The sequence below is a fragment of the Heterodontus francisci genome, chromosome 27 (genome assembly GCF_036365525.1).
Source record: "Heterodontus francisci isolate sHetFra1 chromosome 27, sHetFra1.hap1, whole genome shotgun sequence".
Classification (NCBI taxonomy): Eukaryota; Metazoa; Chordata; class Chondrichthyes; order Heterodontiformes; family Heterodontidae; genus Heterodontus; species Heterodontus francisci.
In genome coordinates, this window is record NC_090397.1 from 18,470,062 (window position 1) to 18,491,662 (window position 21,601).

A 21,601-nucleotide genomic window follows, 5' to 3' on the forward strand; every position below is an offset into this window, starting at 1 on the left:
ATCCATGTGACTGTCTGATCATCTCTGAAAAAACTGGGAGTTTTACTACATAGAGAAGAGACTAGCAGGAAATCAGACAGTGCAGCAGGAAAAGGCTGCGTGACTCCCTTTCTCTCGCTTCCCCCCCCCCCACCCCAGATAACACAAGTTTGAAAACCATCTGCGACCGTGGATCCCTCCAAGCGTGCAGACTGCTGCAGCCAGAGACCAGAGGAAGAGAACCAACTACAAATTTGCCTCCAAGAAAGCCTTGAGCCAAGCAGGCCAACTACAAAGTGCACTATGACCAGCCAAGGACTTCAAGAATACAGCTTCAACCGGAAGACCACCGAATCATCCACTCCACAGACTGTGTATTTAAATTCCATTGATTCTGGACTCTAATCCAACTGCTAAACCTATTTTTTCCTCTGTAATCTATTTGTGTATGTGTGATTCTCACGTGAATGTGTACATGAATGTGTAGCATAAATTTAATTTTTAGATCAGTTTTACATTAAGTATAATAAACTCACCTCTTCCTTGTTTAAATTTTAAAAAACCTGTCCGATTGGTTCTTTCACGATCACATTAATGGTAAAAGGTAAAACACTCACTGAGGTGGTAAGCACAATGACTGTTTAAAAAGGAACAAACCCTGTTGCGGTCAAATAAGAGGAAGGGCAAGAGGGGCGACTGTGATCCCGTCCTCACTTGGCCGTAACAGTGGGGTCACATAATTATCCTTTATGTCTCCTTTGGTTGGTGGTAAAGAGATTCTGGGTTTCTGCCAGTACCACCCTAATAAATCAGTAATATGCACAGAGTGGAACTGTCCCTGATATTATGTCCTATTCTCCCCACCCCTCCTTCCCCAATCCTTAATGGCATTGAGAGTTCACTGATCTTTTCTTCGCGGAGACACTAATTTTCATGGTAATAATCATTCAGGATTTGAACCTTGGCCTAACACAAATTCTATCATTCAATTCAAATTCAAGCCATCTTCAGAGGTTCCAATTTTGTGTTTTTGGAAATATGCAATTTTCTCCATGATTGTTTTTTTTGGGGGGGGGGGGGGGGGGGAGGGTGGAGACAGGGTGGAAAAAAAAAAAATCGAACAGCCAATGTACCTCTTCACAGGTCCTGTTTGGACAAGGGCAGCTTCTATCATAGCCTTCATCCAAGACTCCATTTCCTTGGCTGTTTCCGTGTAGAAATAATAGGTCCGCATATTTGGATGAGCAGCCTGATCAGAAATGACAGTGATTACTAAGTTACGTGAGTCCTGAAAAAAAAAAAGAAATCAATGTATAGTGTTATGAAAGTGACTGTTCTGTTAAAAATATTTTTTTTTAAAAAGGAATTTACAGTTAAGCTAAAATAAATGTTTAATATTAAGAGGACAGTGAGGGCTGGACTGGCAACAGTGTTACTGTTTGTCACCTGGTACGGGCTAGCCTTAGGGCAGAAGCTAATGCAACAGGGACAGAAAATTGACAACTCTCCTTTGATTGGACAGGCCTAGTAGTAGCAGGCACAGCACATCTGAACGGGCTAAAACTGCCAAGTTGTTCAGCTGTTAGTCAGTGTGCGTGCGTCAAGCCTAAAGGAGAAGTCACGAAAGAAAAGACCAGAACGCAGCTTCATTTCCCAATATCTCTGAAGGAACCTGTGAAGTCCGTCGTGAATTAGTCTTATTTCCTGTATTTCAAGAAGCCCTGCTAAATTGCTTTCAATGTCGCTTGAGGAGAACCGATTTCTGGAAGATTCTAAAGATCCTACAGATTCGTGTGCTCAGAAGGTTGGACTGTATGCTATTTAGGAAATAACACATCTCATCTGCTGTTTACTTCAAAAAATTTTCAAGTGATCTATTTGTGTTTTTTTGTCTGTCACAGAGCTCTGATCTAAAAAATCCTTTTTTTACTTTTTCCGGCTAACCGATTTATGTATAAGAATATATACATGTGTGTGAGAGTGCAAGTTTGAAGAGACTAAGGTAAAAAAGGACTTTAAAAATTGGTTAAGGTAGAAAAGAGGACTTTTTAAAAAATTAATGTGGGATATATAAAAATTTGATCTATGTGCTATTGTTTTACTTCATTACTAGTTAAGAATTGTTCTATAATAAACTGTTAATTTTGTTATTCAGTAAAGGAACCTGGTTTAGTGTGTTCTGTTCTGGAGTAAAGATCGACTGTTTCAACAAGTGGAAAATTTAAAGAATATGTTGTGACTTGTGGAGAAGTGGGACTGAATTAACAGAGCACTCCTCCCGCCTTGATCGCAGCAATTGTAAACACTAAACCACAATTACTTGGAATGGAAATAAATCCAGCATCTTAGTGCTAAGCAGAAGTATTAAATTTCCAACTCTGCCAAAAATATTCCAGTATAATTACTATAATTCCTACATTAAGTCAAGCTACACAGCAGAAACAGTAATTCTATGCAATACTAAAATCCTGCAACTGACTGAGTTTTGAAGAAATACTCACTAATTCTTCATGTGTTCCTCTCTTAGTTTGTGTTCCACATTCCACTGCATGATTATTGCTCTTCTTCTGTGGTTTCTATCTTTGTGTTTGATCTTCTCTCATTCTTTCTTCACATTTTCTGTTCTTCCCTATTGCCCAATGCCATTCAATGCTTCTCATGCCTATTACTACCAATGTACTCAGGTTTTATGTCTTACTTTGGTTGACATTGTTTTGAACTGCTTACCATAGGATATCTTTTCTGGCAAAGTTATTTCAATATACAAATTTACAACAAAACTAAAGTAAGTGTATTGTGATCTGTTTGTTGCTGCTGCCCTTAACCCAACTCCTGATACTGCTGTATCTTCCTGCCGACCAGCCTATGGCCCAAAGTTTAAAGGGGAGCAGTAGTTGGTGTATAAACATGTATTCTGACTTTTAACTCCTTTGAAGTGCTGTTGGGCACTTCACCTGATTATCTGGATAGGCAGGTGTGGAGAGGCAACCCACTGGGTGGGCAAAGTAGCGCAAGACCAAAATACTGTAATCTGAAAACAAAATGTACTTGAATATATTAATCTTTCTGGCTTCACAAAAGAACATAAATAGTAGCAGGAGTAGGCCATTCAGCCTTTCAAGCCTGCCCTGCCATTCAATAAGATCATGGCTGATCTGTACCAGGCTTCAACTCCTCCTTTGGGCCTGCTCCGCATAACCCTCGACTCCCCGAGATTTCAAAAACCTATCTACCTCCTCAAATACATTTAGTGACCTAGCCTCCATGACTCTGAGGTAGAGAATTCCAGAGAGTCACCACCCTCAGAGAAAAAATTCCTTCGCATCTCAGTTTTAAATGTGTAACCCCTTATTCTGTAACTATGTCCCCTAGTAACATGTGTTAAAATGAAACTTGCCTTGCCTTTCTAGGCACAAAATGCAACTAGACAGAATGCAACGGCTTTACCCTCAGGTTAATGAATAGTTACACCTGGACGAGATGTAACATTTGCTCGTTAAGTAACTCTACACTTAAGTAAAAACAGGATCTTGCCATTTTTGTTTTCTTCTGTAATGTACTAAGTCTTTAAAGAAACCTGAATGATAATTGTCTGATAACACAGTGCTTTTCTGTCTGTCAGAAAGGTGGAATGTATGGTGTGAAGCCCCTGCAACTCCCAGTCTGAATCATCTCAGTAAAACGGCGAATTGTTAGTTTCGTGATATTCTAGTCCTCTTCACAGCACACACATCAGTGTAAATGTGTGATCACAGAAAGCATTGGACTGTCAATGGAAACTGTAATTTGCTGTGAACATAAATATAGAATTGCGAAAGAGCCAAATTACAACACTGACCAATTACTGTGCTTTTGATTGGTTGCTTAGTTTGTTTTTATAAATAGATGCTGGTTTGTGATCTTTTTCTTTTAGTGAGTGAGACATTTGAATCAATCAGCATGTTTCGCATGTGAGCCAGATGCAAAACTTAGGTAGGTATCTGTAGCATAAACATTGAACACACTTACTTAGCTGTTTCAAGTGAATTTCCAACAGCTGTGAAACATCCAAAGCGTCCACCAGTGGCTCAGAAGTATAATGCAGGTTGAAAATAGACAAAGATACATATATTAATACACTTATATCCTAATGATATTAGTAATGTTTTTGGGCATCACAACAAGTGGTTCATGATTAAACAGGACTATAAAAGAAAAGAATTCATTGGTTATTTCATCATATTAAAATTGCAACATTAATAAATTTACACCATGCTGAAAATACTGAAATTTGAAGGGAAACAACTTCAGAACTTCTTTATAACACTTAGCTGTTCCCTGACTGGAGTCACTGAGCCATCAGGGATTAGGTGCATTTTAAATTACAAACAAAAATTAACAAGTTGAGAATTTTGGATTTCTGATCACTACATGTCAATCAGTATGATACATTAAAACAAGTTAAAATACGGCTCCCTTCGCTCATTATAAAACATCTCAGTATTTTAAAATAGATTGTAAATTAGTCAAAAACTCTCACCTGTTCATTTACAATAATGAAAAATAGAGAAGGTTTAATGAAGCATTGCTTAGTGATGCAAAATGAGTTGAATACTTGCTACAGAAATAAATACTAATGCTTTTGTTTTATTGGTGCTCCAACTTTAAGCTTCTAGAACACAAGTCACACAGAAAGGATCAAGTTATGTAATACAAACACTGACCTTGAATGCATATTTTCGGTTTATATGATCTTCAGGGCTAACTGGAGCTACCTTAAAACTAGGTAGAAGAATGCTTCCCAGAATGCTTTCTTCCTTTTCATCTGCCAGGAAAGCAGCAAAATTAAAGTTCTTTTATTTCTTAGCTATTACAACAGCTTTCACTTACTGTATATTAAATGGGATAACCCAAAATTTTGCTGAGATAGGCTGGTTTCTGGGAGAGTCTTAAAGGAGGAAAGGGCGGTCAAGAAGCAGGAGGATTTAGGGAGGGAATTCCAGGGTGTGGTGTTTGGACGGCTGAAGACATGGCCACTGGTGGGGCATGAGCATAAGCAGCAGAGAAATGGAAAGTTCAAGGTAGGGGTGAGGTGGTTCGAAAGGAGTGCTGGAGCAGGTTACAGAGATAGAGGGGATGAGGCCATGAAGATATTTAAACCAATGGATGTGAATTGCGAATTGGAGGCAACGTAAGTCAGTGGAGAGGGTATTGATGGGTGCATGGGACTTGGTGTCAGGTAAGAAATGGACAACAGGGTTTTGGATGAAGTGAAGTTTATGGTGGATGTTAGGCCTGCCAGGAGAGCACTACAATATACATGACTGGAGGTAACAAAGATATGGGTAAAGATTTCAGTGCCACATGAACTGGGGTCATCCACTTTGGATCTGAGAAAGAGGAAATAAAATACTTTCGTAATGGTGACAGACTAGGGGCTATTGAGGGGCAAAGGGATTTAGGTGCCTCTGTACTTAAATCTGTATAAACCTAGCCTACTGGTACAGAAAGTTACCAAAGAGGTTAATTGGAATGTTAGCCTACACCTCAAGAGGTTGGAATATAAAAGGGAGGAAATTATACTTCAGTTGCACAGTTTTTTTTAAAATAAGACCCAATCTGGAGTACTGCATTCAGTTACAGGCACCCAAACTATAGCGAAGATATATAATCTCAGAAGGAGCTTCAAAGAAATAATACCCAGACTTAAAGATTAAATTATGAAGGCAAGTTGTGTAAACTTGGGTTGCATTCTCTCGAGTTTAGAAGGTTGGGTGGTGATCTAACTGAGGTGTTTACAATGATGAAACAAATTTGACTGAGTAGATACGGAGAAGCTAATTCCTCTGATGAGGAAATCTGGAACAAGGGGGCATAATCTTAAAATTAGAGGTAGGCCATTTAGAATTGAAATCAGGAGCACTTTTTCCATACAAAGGATAGTAGAAATGTGGAATTCTCCCCCCCAAAAGGCTGGATTGTTTTGTTTGAAATTTTCAAGACGAAGATCAACAGATCTTAGTTAGGGAAGGGTATCAAGGGATATGGATCAAAGGCAGGTAAATGGAGATCAGCCATGTTTAAATTGAATGGTGGAACAGGCTTGAGGGACTAAATGCTCTATACTCCTGTTCCTGTAACCAAATGTTTATACTTCCACATCCAAATCTCAGTTTCATACTTTGTTCACTTTTTTCCCCAAGACTTGCTGCATTTGTTTTTTTATTCATTTTATTCTGTTTTACAATCTATTTCTTTTGTTTAAAGTTTGAACTTAAATGAAAAAAGCAATTTGTATAATTTATTTATAAAATCCTAGTGCCAAGTATAATTTTTGCCACAAACATGTGAGATGTCACATGGTAGCACAATAAACAAAAGCAGTTTGTGCAAACATGACGTACTTATACGTTCAGAATTATTTGAGATGCAAACTGGCTCAGTTTTTAGGAGGAAAAACTTCTAATGTATGAATCTTTTAACTGCTGTTTCTGATCAAGAATCTAGTCAACAGTGAAGGAAAATTCTATCTTTCAGTGTGGGTATAAAAAGGAGGCCGTCTCAAATAATCATGAAGCAATTGCCAATAGCAGTGAGCATTAATGATTTATGGCTAATAGTTTAGACCTGCAAAAAAAACCTTGATTGATGCATAATTTCAGGATGAGTAATCTGTAGCCAAAAGCATGTCAGAGAAGTACCTTGGAAAATTCTTTCACAAAACGCATGTAAGAGGAAGCTGTATGTTGTAAATTAGTAAAATGTACAGAAGGCAAATGTACTCAGGATATGTCAATTACTAAACACATACTGTGCTGATACTTGACAGATAGCTGTCCAAATAAAACCCTATCATTTGCCTCAATGTGACAGTTTAAAAGACAAATACAATTCCCAGATCAATGCTAACCAGCTACGCAAAAGATCTAGTACATAAAAAATGGAAATGTAGAACACTTAAAGACACAGAAGCTTGTCATTCAGGTCACTGAGTCCTTGTCTGCTGAAAATGAACTATCCAGCCTAATCCCACTTTTCCAGCTCTTGGTTTGTAGCCCTATAGGTTACGACACTTATAGTATATATCCAAGTATGTTATTTTAAAAATACGGCGAGGGTTTCTACCTCTACTGCCCTTTCGGCCAGCGGGTTCTAGAACTCCACCACCCTCTGGGTGAAAAGATTTCTTCTCAATATCCCTCAAATCATTCTGCCAATTACTTTAAATCTAAGCGCTCTGGTTATGACCTCAATGTTAAGGGGAATAGGTCCTTCCTATTCACTTGATCTCGGCCCTCATAATTTTCTACACCTCAATTAAATCTCCCTCAGCCTCCTCTGTTCCAAAGAAAACAATCCCAGCTTGTCCAATATTTCCTCATAGCAAAATTCTCCATTCCTGACAACATCCTCGTAAATCTCCTCTGAACCCTCTCTACTGCAATCATATCCTTCCGGTAATGTATTGATCAGAACTGTATGCAGTACTCTAGCTGTGCCTAACTAGCTTTTTTATACAGTTCTGACATAACCTCCCTGCTCTTATATTCTATGCCTTGGTTAATAAAAGTATCCCATATGCATTCTTAACCACCTTATCTACCTGCTATGCCACCTTCAGGGATCTGGAACAGCGAGCCTGGAGGGTAGTTATTGAGTTGGGGGAAGAGATGAAGCCCAGGAGAGATTTAAACACAAGGATGATCTATGACAGTCAAAGAGAATATCTTTCATGGCTTTGGTTATGGCCCTTTTGATGTGGGAAGGGCAAATCCAGATTGAAGGGTTTCAAGGCACAGTAGTTTTTAAAACGCCAGGATGTTATGAGTTATATGCATATATAATAGGAATTCTTTGAGCAACAAGGATTTCATAGAATCCAAGTATTAACCTCTCCAGTTTTCCCAGAATCCTTGTAGCATCTTCTAATTACTAATGGGTTCAGAAAACCTTCAGTAACTTATTCGTAGAAGACAGAACCCCAGAAAACCTGACTATGGAAAAAGAGAATGAAATGCCAACAGCAGGTATATTAATTTGTGAGGAAACTAGGTACTGATGGGAATAGCTTTTGCGGAAGATTATATATCATGACAACTTGTTTAGAAGCGCTGATGCCTATCATTGCCTTCTCAACAGCTCCTGGAGTTGCCATGAAAGGGCAAATTCATGAGCTATAATCGTAGTTCCTGAGGAAAACCTAAAATATACATTCAACCCGATTGGCAGAATAAGAGCCAGCTGAATGCTCACTTACATCAAATATGTAGTTATCAATCTACGCTACATCTATTGTAGGATGTTCTCAGACAAAGATTAGGGCAACCAAAACTTCAAGTCGGCCGACTGCAGATGAGAAAAGCCACCTGAATGGATTTGATGGCAAGTTGTGCGGATAGGAGCAACTGGTTGTTTTTCTTTCCCTAGGAGGGATTATGTTACTGCCAGATTTCACATAATCTCAACTTTAAGACAGTTCCTACATTGGCGATGTGCAGGCCTGATAAAGGACTATTACGCTCATTCTGCCACTATGTCAAAGTTGCTAAAATCTTAAACAGCCTCAAAATTTGCTCCGCTCAATAGGCATCTGGACCCCACTTGAGCATTACCTGGCACCACAGGTAATGTTGCACATATTCACCGTTCAAACGTTCCTTCCAATTGCAATATGAATTGATTAATATGATTATTTCAGTCCTTTGCAGAGACAATGTGACTCTGAAAAGAGCCTTTTTGTTTAGTTTTAAGTTGTTTTTTTGTCTCCCTTCACTTTACTTAGATTTTTTTTCAATTTAGCTTTTCTGCAAGTTTTTTTCTTAGTCTGCGTCTTGACGGGTTTCTTGCCGACATTTCTGGTCTTCCCTTTGGTCTCGTGTTTTCCTTCTTGGCTTTGGTCCCGGCCACGGCATCTGTCTGCTGCTGTTTCTGCCTCTTGCTGAGTACAAAGGAGCCCGTGGCACTCTTACCACTCTTGGTTGCACCAGGTTGTTGATGGCCAACTGGAAGCAGATCTCGTTGTTCTCCACGTCATAGCTGTTGGCCAGCAGCTCCTTCCTCAGGGAGGTGAGTGACAGGCCACCACGCTGCTTATGAGCTGACAGCACCTTCAGGATGAGCTGGAGAATCTGCAACTTATTCCTCCTCTGGCGCCAAAATTGTCAGAGCTGGTGGTCCTTCTTTATCTTCTGCTGCCTGGCGCTAGCGCCAGGAGTGAGTCTGGACAACGTGGGCATGGGCTCAAATGGCTGATTCAATTTAATGATGGGTGCTTGACTACATTTTCAGCAACAACTGCTGTAACTCCTATTTAAAAACACAAGGCGGACTTGATAGAAGCAACCCAACGTCATCACTGCCCCCATGTCTGTCAATTCTGTGCTTCACCCTGTTGGAACTTCAAGGCAATGTGCCAAGTCCCAGATCCCCAAAACATGCAAATTCCACTATGCTCATTTTACATTAACTTTCTGGATACCCTCACATATAGTGCATAACAGAGAGCTAAATATTAACATATGCAAAACCCATGACAAAAGACTGAGCAGCTATGTCTAAAATGCAGCATCAGGCCAGCTGGTATACTCTGAGCTCAGCTTCAGCTGTGGATAATACACTACTTTGGTGACTGTGTAATATTGTGGGATTTTGTAACAGATCCCCTGGCAGAGTAAGCTTGCGATTTAGTCAGGGGGTAGAGAATTAAATCAGAAAAGTTACCATTCAGAGGTAAGACAGGTGAGAAAATAGCATTTGCATATCAAAGATACTAGGTTGACATTTCCTACTGAACAATATGCTTCTTTGTAGTACCATAATAATGAACATATCCTAGCCATCCAGTGTTGACAAACCATTAAATTAACAATGCTCTTGAACAATGTTCTGGTGAACTTATCACCAGAAATGGACGCTGCAGCAATGCATAATTAAGCTGAAAGGTACATATCAAATTAAATAATTCAGCAGAATTATACTTTGTAGCTTTTTTTTCTACTGACGATCAATAGAGATACTAAACATAGTAATTCTTAGTAACCTGCAGATTTAATGAGCCAAATAAACCTTTTTAAAAGTAATTCTTCCTTTTTCTTCTTCTTTGGTCTCCTTATCTCGAGAGACAATGGATAAGCGCCTGGAGGTGGTCAGTGGCTATAAAGGCCAATTCTAGAGTGACAGGCTCTTCCACAGTGCTGCAGAGAAATTTGTTTGTCGGGGCTGTTACACAGTTGGCTCTCCCCTTGCGCCTCTGTCTTTTTTCCTGCCAACTACTAAGTCTCTTCGACTCGCCACACTTTAGCCCCGCCTTTATGGCTGCCCGCCAGCTCTGGCGAACGCTGGCAACTGACTCCCACGACTTGTGATCAATGTCACAGGATTTCATGTCACATTTGCAGACGTCTTTAAAGCGGAGACATGGACGGCCGGTGGGTCTGATACCAGTGGCGAGCTTGCTGTACAACGTGTCTTTGGGGATCCTGCCATCTTCCATGCGGCTCACATGGCCAAGCCATCTCAAGCGCCGCTGACTCAGTAGTGTGTATAAGCTGGGGATGTTGGCCGCCTCAAGGACTTCTGTGTTGGAGATACGGTCCTGCCACCTGATGCCAAGTATTCTCCGGAGGCAGCGAAGATGGAATGAACTGAGACGTCGCTCTTGGCTGACATACGTTGTCCAGGCCTCGCTGCCATAGAGCAAGGTACTGAGGACACAGGCCTGATACACTCGGACTTTTGTGTTCCGTGTCAGTGCGCCATTTTCCCACACTCTCTTGGCCAGTCTGGACATAGCAGTCGAAGCCTTTCCCATGCGCTTGTTCCCATGGGCGGCACAGCGGCGCAGTGGTTAGCACCGCAGCCTCACAGCTCCAGGGACCCGGGTTCGATTCTGGGTACTGCTTGTGCGGAGTTTGCAAGTTCTCCCTGTGTCTGCGTGGGTTTCCTCCGGGTGCTCCGGTTTCCTCCCACATGCCAAAGACTTGCAGGTTGACAGGTTAATTGGCCATTATAAAAATTGCCCCTAGTATAGGTAGGTGGTAGGGAAATATATAGGGACAGGTGGGGATGTGATAGGAATATGGGATTAGTGTAGGATTAGTATAAATGGGTGGTTGATGGTCGGCACAGACTCGGTGGGCCGAAGGGCCTGTTTCAGTGCTGTATCTCTAAACTAAACTAAACTAGAGACAGGTTACTGGTGATAGTTGAGCCTGGGTAGGTGAACTCTTGAACAACTTCCAGAGCGTGGTCGCCAGTATTGATGGATGGAGCATTTCTGACATCCTGCCCCATGATGTTCGTTTTCTTGAGGCTGATGGTTAGGCCAAATTCATTGCAGGCAGCCGCAAACCTGTCGATGAGACTCTGCAGGCACTCTTCAGTGTGAGATGTTAAAGCAGCATCGTCAGCAAAGAGGAGTTCCCTGATGAGGACTTTCCGTACTTTGGACTTCGCTCTTCGACGTGCAAGGTTGAACAACCTGCCCCCTGATCTTGTGTGGAGGAAAATTCCTTCTTCAGAGGACTTGAACACATGTGAAAGCAGCAGGGAGAAGAAAATCCCAAAAAGTGTGGGTGTGAGAACACAGCCACTGTTTCACGCCACTCAGGATAGGAAAGGGCTCTGATGAGGAGCCACCATGTTGAATTGTGCCTTTCATATTGTCATGGAATGAGGTGATGATACTTAGTAGCTTTGGTGGGCATCCAATCTTTTCTAGTAGTCTGAAGAGACCACGTCTGCTGACGAGGTCAAAGGCTTTGGTGAGATCAATGAAAGCAATGTAGAGGGGCATCTGTTGTTCACTGCATTTCTCCTGTATCTGACGAAGGGAGAACAGCATGTCAACGGTCGATCTCTCTGCACGAAGGCCACACTGTGCCTCAGGGTAGACGCGCTCGGCCAGCTTCTGGAGCCTGTTTAGAGCGACTCGAGCAAAGACTTTCCCCACTATGCTGAGCAGGGAGATTCCACGGTAGTTGGTGCAGTCACCGCGGTCACCTTTGTTTTTATAGAGGGTGATGATATTGGCATCGCGCATGTCCTGGGGTACTGCTCCCTCGTCCCAGCACAGGCATAGCAGTTCATGTAGTGCTGAGAGTATAGCAGGCTTGGCACTCTCGATTATTTGGCTGTATGTCCAGCTCATCCATGACTGGTAGAGGCTGGGCTGCATTGAGGGCAGTCTCAGTGACAACATTCTCCCTGGAATACAGTTTTAGGTAGTGCTCAACCCAGCGGTCCATTTGTTTGCGTTGGTCAGTGATTATGTCCCCTGATTTAGATTTGAGGGGGGCGATCTTCTTGATGGTTGGCCCAAGAGCTCTCTTAATGCCATCATACATTCCTCTGATGTTTCCGGTGTCTGAGGCCAGCTGAATATGACTGCATAGGTGTTGCCAGTAGTCGTTCGCGCAGCGCCTGGCTGTTCTTTGTGCAGTGCTTCTGGCTGCTTTAAGTGCTGCGGATGTTAACTCGCTGGGGGCTTTCTTGTAGTTCAACAGTGCAATGCGCTTAGCGGCTATGACAGGTTCCAACTCTTCATTATGAGATTGAAACCAGTCTGCATTTCTCTTCGCACTTTTGCCGTAGGTGGTCATTGCTGACTCATAGATGGTGTCTCTTATGTGGGCCCACTTGGTCTCAGCATCCCCTGTGGGAGTGTTTTGAAGGGCTGTTACAAGTGAATTTAGAAATTTTCTTAACAGCTGTGGGTGAGAAATTCTGCTCGTGTTGATGCGCGGGTGGCCCTTCTGCTTGGAATGATGCAACTTCTTTGGTCTGAGTCTAACCCTGCTGCACACCAGGGAGTGGTCGGTGTCGCAGTCCGCACTGTGGAAGCTGCGTGTGATTTGAACACTGTTTAAGGCGGCTCGCCTTGTGACAATGAGGTCTAGCTGGTGCCAATGACACGATCTTGGGTGCCTCCATGAAACCTGATGACAGGGTTTAGTGTGAAAGAACGAGTTGGTGATGCAGAGGTTATGATAGGTACACAACTCAAGCAGTCTCTGTCCATTCTCATTCATCCTTCCAATGCCATAGCGCCCAAGGCAGGAGGGCCATGAATCATGGTCGGCCCCAACCCTGGCATTAAAGTCCCCCAGCAGGAATAAGTGTTCGGTGTTGGGGATGCTGCTAATGATGTTATGGAGTTCCTCGTAGAACTGATCTTTAGCTTCAGGTGCGGAGCAGAGTGTTGGAGCACAGATGCTGAGTAGGTGTACTGGACCAGAGGTGGTGAGCAGTCGGATGGACAGTATGCATTCCGAGCCATTTGAGGGAGGCTCTCTCATGCTGAGCAAGGAGTTTCTGATGGCGAAGCCCACTCCGTGCTGTCTTTGTTCTTCAGGATCCCTGCCCTGCCAGAAGGAGGTGTAGTCTTGCTCTGCTAGAGATCCTCTCGCGGGGAGGCAAGTCTCCTGAAGTGCTGCAATGTCTACATTGAGTCTACTGAGCTCGTTGTTAATGATGGCGGTCTTCCGAGAATTGTTGATTTGTGTAAGGTCTACCGACAGGCCAGGACACACAGTTCTGACGTTCCAGCTTGCAAAGCAAAGGGCTGGTACCTTCTTTCCTTTTTCGTGTTGTTTGGTGCGGTGTATCAGTCCACCTTTCGGGCAATGACCCTGAGCTCCAAGCACCCATTGAAGCAGGTAGACAGTGGCGGGACAGAACCTTATTGACCGGTGGCTGCCTGGTTTGAGGCGGGCTGTAGCTGTCCAGTGAGGTGCAATGACCTCTCCCACCGACAAAGGCAACCCGTGGCGCCCAGTTTCTACGCCAATTTATCTGGACTTATAACTCGTAACTGCTGCCTTCCGTATTGTTTCAGTCGCTGTGAGGCAACTATGGAGTGACCTCTCCATGGCGCATGCCTGGGCGAATTTATGGAGGTTGAGAGTTGCCCAGTTGTCAAAACCCCCCTCTCGGCCTTTCTGGTGGGGTCCAAAGGAGTGCAGCGAACGACGTTTGGCACCAGTATGGCTGCAGGAACTGCCGGAAACATGCCAAAGGTGACACTGACCGACTACGGGGTTCCGCTCCGGATTATCTGCTAGGGTTTACTCCCTGAGCCTTGGTCTCTCCCGAGACGCCCACAAGGCAGTGGGGTTGTTAGGGCTCCTACACAGGTGTAGGATGATGCCGGTGGGAGGAGGGGATGCGAGGAGGGGGGGGGATGCGAGGGGGGTGCGAGAGGGAGCTGGGAAGGGGGCTGTAAGGGGGTGGGGGGTGCAGGGGAAGGGGGTGCGGGGGGAAGATGGTGCGAGGGGGGGGGCTGGGACGGGGCGAGCTGAGAGGGTGGAGCAGGGAAGGGGATTGGGGAGGGGGGGGGGGGGGGGAGAAGCGGGTGCAGGTAATAAGCCATTTCCTTAGTGCCCAGCCATCTCCCGCGGGCGCTCTGAAGTTGCGGCCGGGGGGCCGTTCGTGGATTTTTTGGGTGTTCGGGGCACCTTTTCTCAAGACTTCCCTAGGGTCCCGCTGCTCCTTCTTCACCTCAATGGACTTACCGCACGCCGTGGCTGCAGACACTCTGGACGGTGAAGACAGCAGGATCGGAGATTAAAATATCGACAGCTGTGCTCGTCAGTTTCGTCCGGATCAATTTCGTTGAGAAAACAAAGAGCAGGTGTGGCTGGGGGAGGGCAGTGGGCCCAGGTAACATAAACTAAACTAACTGTTAGCTTTTAGTTAGGGCTAAAATGAACTGATTTAAAGAGCCAGGGGAGTTTAAACAGTTTAAGAGGGTAGATTGGGGGAGAAAACACTGGGAATGGGAGCAGATGGCCATGGATAGAGTTGAACAGCAAAGGAGCTTCCTAGGGAGCTTACAGCCCAGGAGCCATCATTACTGTAAATTAATTAGTGCTGGTAAAGAAAATTGTGAAATGTTTCAACACATTCCTTCAAGTATATGAAAACATTTATTAAGATAATTTTCAAACTATTAGGGCAAGTAAAAAAAATGTTCATCAATACAAATAGTGGCATATTTTCACTCTGCCACCCAGAACCATTATTAAAACTCACAGAACATTTATCAAATGCACAGCATATGCAGTGTAAGCTATGTCCACTGCCTGAACAGATACTTACAGCACCAATGCAATTTTTTTCCACTTCCCACATCACCTATGTGAATTGAGCCTATCAATTTATGCAAAATTGTGGGCAGTTTTGTCATGGGTATCCAGTCATTCAGAAATGGATCAAGGTTGTCCAACCTCGTTGCGCAAAGAATTATTACAGCTTACATGAAGATAACTTTTATTTAATCTCTTGGGGCTGACTTTGAATCCAGGTTCTAGAAATGGAAGATATTGTAAGCTCACAGCACCAGAGGGGTAGAAGAAGTGAGAAACCTTGGAGTGCATGTCCACAGGTCCCTGAAGGTGGCAGGACAGGTAGATAGAGTGGTGAAGAAGGCATATGGAATGCTTTTCTTTATTGGCCGAGGTATAGAATACAAAAGCAAGGGTGTAATGCTGGAACTGTATGAAATGCTGGTTAGGCCACAACTGGAGTACTGCATACGGTTCTGGTCACCACATTACAGGAAGGACACAATTGCTATGGAGAGGGTACATAGGAGATTTACAAGAATGTTTCCAGGGCTTGAAAGTTGCAGCTGTGAGGAAAGATTGGATCAGCTAAGGTTTAGAACAGAGGAGGCTGAGGGGTGACTTAATGGAGATGTACTAAATTATGAGGGGCCTAGATAAAGTGGACAGGAGGGACCAGTTTCCCCTAGTGGAAGGGTCAATTACCAGGGGGCACAGATTTAAGGTGATTGGTGGAAGGATTAGAGGGGAATGAGGATGGTGGGTGTCTGGAATTCACTGCCTGGACCGGTGATGGAGGCAGAAACCCTCAACTCATTTAAAGATACCTGGACCTGCACCTGAAGTGCTGTAACCTGCAATGCTGTGTACCAGGTACCGGAAGCTGGGATTAGATTGGACAGCTAGTTTTTTTTCAGCCGGCGCAGACACGATAGGCTGAATGGCCTCCTTCAGTGCTGTAACTTTTCTATGGTTCTACTTCAGGGCCAAAGAAAATGTCCATCAAGACATACGATAAGGGACTTAAAAGGACACTTTTGGACCCACAACTTCAGTTTACCAAGCATTATTCTGCAATTAGAATACCAAGATTACAGTGCAAGTCTTTTGCACCGCTCACCTAAACCGACTGACAAATCTCCAAACAAAAATAATCAGTAGTTCTGGTTTCTGAATTTCCCAATGAGTAATCTATCTTTTCTACATCAGTTTACCAAGACAACAAATTTACATTCTTTGAATCAACAATTAGTCAACATCAGTGTCAAGATTTATGATTTAAATTTATAGAATAACTTTGCTGTCAGCTTCACCATCACTTTATGACCTCTTTAAAAAGTCAGCCTACGTATATGATTTAGTACAACTCAAAGTAATTAACGGGATTATATTTCAGGTGCCCTCAAGAAAACATAACATGAAAGAGCTTTGTATGCAGGGAGTTATGATGATCTGGAATGCACTGCCTGAAAAGGGTGGGGAAGCAAATTCAATAGGAAATTGGATATACTTGAAAAGAAAAATCTTGTAGAGCTATGGGGAAAGAACAGGGAGCGAGACTAATTTGATAGCTTTTTCAAATAACCAGCACAGACAGGATGGGCTGAATGGTTTCCTTCTTTACTGTAAGATTCTATGAGTTTCCAGATCTAACTTTTCATTAGCATGCAGTTTTCTCCCAGGTCATTTATTTTATTACTTTGAAATTATTGCTCTTCAGAATTTTGGTAAAAGGAAAGTATTAGAATATTGCTTGTGTTCCTCAATTTGCTGACACCCTGTAAATTATTCGTGAGCTGGAGAAGTTTCTTGATTTTTGGTTGCTCAATTGCAGCAATATACCACATTAGTTTTTAAACTGGTGCTGTCCTAGCAATTCAATAAGGAATTAAGGAGAATAGACCATTTGACCTGACCCTTCTCCACCATTCAACAAAATAATGGCTGATTTTCTATCTCAACTCCACCTTCCCACACTATCCAATAATCCTTAACTCCCTTTGTACCCAAAAATCTATCTCTGTCTTGAATATACTCAATGATTGAGCACCCATAGCTCTCAGGGGTTGAGATTTCCAAAGATTCACAACCCTTTGAGTGAAAAAATTTCTCATTTCAGTCCTAAATGGTTGACCTCTTATTCTGAGATTGTGACCCCGTGTTCGAGACTCTCCAGCCAGGGGAAACATTTTTTCAGCGTCTATCCTGTCAAGGCCTTTAAGAACTTAATATGTTTTTAATTGGATCACCTCTCATTCTTCTAAGCATCAGGGAATATAGGCCTACCATACTTAATCTCTCCTCATAGGACAAACGCCTCAACCTAGGAACCAGTCTACTGAACCTTCATTGCATACCCTCGAGGGCAAGTATAAGAACAAAAGAACTAGGAGCAGGAGTAGGCAATTCAGCCCCTCGAGCCTGCTCCGCCATTCAATACGATCATGGCTGATCTCATCTCGGCCTCAACTCCACTTTCCTGCCTGTTCTCCATAAACCTTCAACCCATTACGAATTTAAAATCTGTCCATCATCTCCTTAAATTTACTCAATGGCCCGGCATCCACTGCACTCTGGGGTAGTGAATTCCACAGACTCACGACCCTTTGAGAGAAGTAATTTCCCCTCATCTCTTTTTTAAATCTGCTATCCTAATCCTAAATCCCTTATCCTAAAACTATGACCTCTTGTTCTAGATTGGCCCACAAGAGGAAACATCCTCTCTACATCTACTTATCAATCCCCTTAATCATCTTATAAAACTCAATTAGATCTCCTCTCATTCTTCTAAACTCTAGATAGTAAAGTCCTAAACTGCTCAATCGCTGTTCATAAGACAAACCGCTCATCTCTGGAATGCATCTAGTGAACCTCCTCTGAACTGCCTCTAGTGCAACTACATCCCTCCTCAAGGAAGGGGACAAAAACTGTACACAATACTCCATGGTGTGGTCTCATTAACGCCTTGTACAGTTGCAATGACACTTCCCTACTTTTATATTCTATTCCTTTAGCAATAAATGCCAAAATTCCATTTACCTTCCTTACTACCTGCTGTACCTGCATACTAGTTTTCAGCGAATCATGCATGAGAACACCCAGATCCCTCTGCACCGAAGCACTCTGAAGTTTCTCTCCATTTAGATAATAATTTGCCTTTCTATTCTTCTGACCAAAATGGATAACCTCACAGCTATCCACGTTAAACTCCATCTGCCAAATTTTGGCCCATTCACCCAACCTATCCGTATCCATTTGTAAATTTCTTATTTCTTTATTGCAACTTATTATCCCACCTATTTTAGTGTCATCTGCAAATTTGGCTATAGTACCTTCTATCCCTGCTTCCAAGTCATTAACATAGGTTTGTAAATAGTTGGGGCCTGAGGACCGAACCCTGTGGCACCCCACTAGTTACATCATGCCAGCTAGAAAAAGACCCATTTATCCTGACCCTCTGTTTTCTGTTGGTTAGCCAATCCTCTATCCAAGCTAATAAATTGCCTCTAACCCCATGTGAACTTACCTTGTGTATTAACCTTTTGTGCGGCACCTTATCAAATGCCTTCTGGAAGTCCAGATATACTACATCTACAGGATCCCCATTATCCACTTTGTTTGTTACAACTTCGAAGAACTCTAGCAAATTAGTCAAACATGATTTACCCTTCATAAAATCATGCTGACTCTGATGGATTGCATTTTAACTTTCTAAATATCCTGTTATTACTTCCTTAATAAGGAATTCTAACAATTTCCCAATGACAGATGTTAAACTAACTGGTCTATAGTTTCCCACTTTCTGCCTCCCTCCCTTTTTGAATAAGGGCATTATATTAGCTTTTCTCCAATCCACTGGAACCTTTCCAGCCAAAACTGCGGACAGTACTCCAGATGTGGCCTCACCAATGCCCTGTATAATAGTACTAAGACTTCATTACTTCTATACTCCAACCAGTTTGTAACAAAAGCTAATATACCATGCTCACCACCACCATCTCAAGGGCAATTAGGGATGGGCAATAAATGCTGGCCTAGCCAGTGATGCCCACACCCCATGAAAGAAGAAAAAAAAACATTTGCTTTCCTAATTGTTTGGATACTTGGATATATGCAATGCCTTTCACGCCCTTAGAAACCCTACAACATTATTATAAGCCAATGGGTCACTTTTGAAGTGTAGTCACTATATGTAAGCAAACATGGCAAGTTCCCATAAACAGCAAATCAGATCAATGACCAGTTAATCTGTTTCGATTATGTTGATGTATGGATGGATAAGTGTTGGCCAAGACACCATGAGAGCTCCCCTGCTCTTCGAATAGTGCCAGTGGATTTTTTATGCCCACCTAAGCAGGCAGACAGGGCCTCAATTTAACATCTCATCCAAAACATGACAACACTGTTAATGCAACACTCCCTCAGTAATGCACTGAAGTGACCGGCTTAGTTTTGTTTGCTCAAACCCATAGTTGAGATTGAACTCTGAACGTTTTGAGCTGGGTCCCACCAAGGAGCCAAGTTGGCAAAATAGCAGCAAAATGAGGTGTCAGGCCCAACTAATTGGAAATGAAGCTAGAGTAGGAGTTTGAAGGCTGTATTAACAGTTCATTGGTAAAGAATCCTTTCTTCCACTGTTACAGTTGCTACTGGTGATCATTGTATAACTGTTAGAAGCGAAGTGAAAGTAATTGTTTGGATCAGTATCTTTGTGGAGACAGATTAAATGCTATAAATCACACTCAGCTCAGTTTCATCAATAGTCAAGAGACCAGAATTCTCAGTGGAAATTAGCTTTTTGAGAAAGTAATTGTATTTCTATTTTTGTCAAACATCTCAACAGCACCAGCATAGCATATAAACAACCAGATTAATAACTCGTGTTCCTGCTCCCCTCACAACACCCCATCCTCCCAAAACGTTATGTTTGGGGCTTGCTGTCTTGCTTGAATAGTGTTATTAATATAGATAGCACTAACAAATATTTTACATGCATAAATACCCTAAATAGGTTAATTAATACAAGCAACAGTGGCAAAACTGAACTTAGAAAACCCATTTTGAATACAGCTGCAGATTAGCAGGTTTTTTATGAAATGGTTTTCAAAGTTTAATTCTGCATTTCCTAAAAATGATCAGCATCTCTACTGTGTAATTTATTGCAGTCTTCTTACCTCTATAATAGAACAGGCACAGATCAGCAAGCACAAACCAACGCTTCTTCCAGAGTTTCATACCTGTACTGTCCTACAAAACAATTAGAAATGTTACATCGGGCATTTCAATGGTTTAGCTATTTGTATCTTTGCTAAGGCAGACCTCTAAGTAGCGCTCATTAAGAGCAGCAATCATCCATTTTGGTGAAAAGCCCCAGCCCCAAATCTGTGTATGCTACATAATCAGAGTCATCCCTGTTAATTGTATGTTTCTTCCCTAACCTTTCCTGGTTAGTTACAGCTCCAATTTTGATCAAATTGTTGAGGGCTCAAAATAGAATCCTGCTATTCATGTCAAAATTACAGTAGGCTAGAAGCTACTTTATCAGTCCATCCATCTTGCACTGTAACTCAATATTTTTAAAGCAGTATATTTTACATTTCAGCAGTTTTAAAAATATTCATTTATCTGGCTTGTAGAACTGACTGAAAAATGCAGAAATGGCCTTTGGTGCAATTATTTAGGTTCTGTGCAAATTTGTATCCAGAATTGAACGACAGTTTTTGAGGGGATCTTTCTTCAGTTACACATGAGGAATGAGAATGAACAATGAGATTACAAGCTTTACAATAATCATCTACAAGAGTGCAAACTGGAAATACTGGTGGATGGATTACTGAAATAGTGCAGTGTACAGCTGCAGTAAAAACAGCAAACAAGATCTTGGGGTGTACAATCAGAGGGTTAGAGTATATATCTGGGGAAGTGGTACAGAGCTTATACAGAAGATTGGTTCGGCCACATCTGGAGTATTGTGTACAATTTGAGTTATCATACTACAGTGGGGACATCTTTGCTTTGAAGATGCAAAAAGTGAGAGTACTTTTGCTTGAAGAGAGAATGCTCAAGAAAGAGGTTAGAGAAATATTCAAAATTCTGAGTCGGTTAAACAATTGAACCCTAATTATATAAAAGCAAAATACTGCGGATGCTGGAAATCTGAAACAAAAACAAGAAATGCTGGATTCACTCAGCAGGTCTGGCAGCATCTGTGGAAAGAGAAGCAGAGTTAACGTTTCGGGTCAGTGACCCTTCTTCGGAACAAATTTGTCAGTTCCGAAGAAGGAACCCTAATTATAGGTTTGGTATAGTCACAAAGGCTACAAGGCCTCAAATTCAGAAAATAAAGTTGAACAGTTCAGACTTAATTACTTTAAGCAGAGGGTGGCATGCAGCGCTTGGGCTGGCGTATAATGGATTACGATTGCTTCGGTAAACTCAATAGAGATGGATGGGTATTTGGCTAGAACCACTACTGAGGAAATGAGGTGAAATGGTGCAGATTTGCCATACTTCAGGGCTCGCCTGACAGGTAGTAATGTTCTTCTGTGGCCCTGTATATTCCTCCGCTCCAGTGAGGCATG

At 42.3% G+C, this 21,601-nt stretch overlaps 1 protein-coding gene across 9 annotated transcripts in view; it reads right to left on the reverse strand.

Moving 5' to 3' along the window:
* plekha5 (pleckstrin homology domain containing, family A member 5) overlaps positions 1-21,601 on the reverse strand; it is a 400,949-nt gene that overhangs the window by 95,253 nt on the left and 284,095 nt on the right. For 8 of the 9 annotated variants that reach the window (XM_068058936.1, XM_068058935.1, XM_068058937.1 and 5 more), the window contains exons 7-9: positions 20,195-20,267; positions 4,683-4,783; positions 1,113-1,228 (exon numbers count right to left, since the gene is read on the reverse strand). In XM_068058936.1, the coding sequence (XP_067915037.1) occupies positions 1,113-1,228; positions 4,683-4,783; positions 20,195-20,267 (290 nt within the window). Of the gene's footprint in view, positions 1-1,112; positions 1,229-3,987; positions 4,657-4,682; positions 4,784-20,194; positions 20,268-21,601 lie in introns of those variants that run through there. The other variant, XM_068058939.1, reaches the window with a different exon arrangement.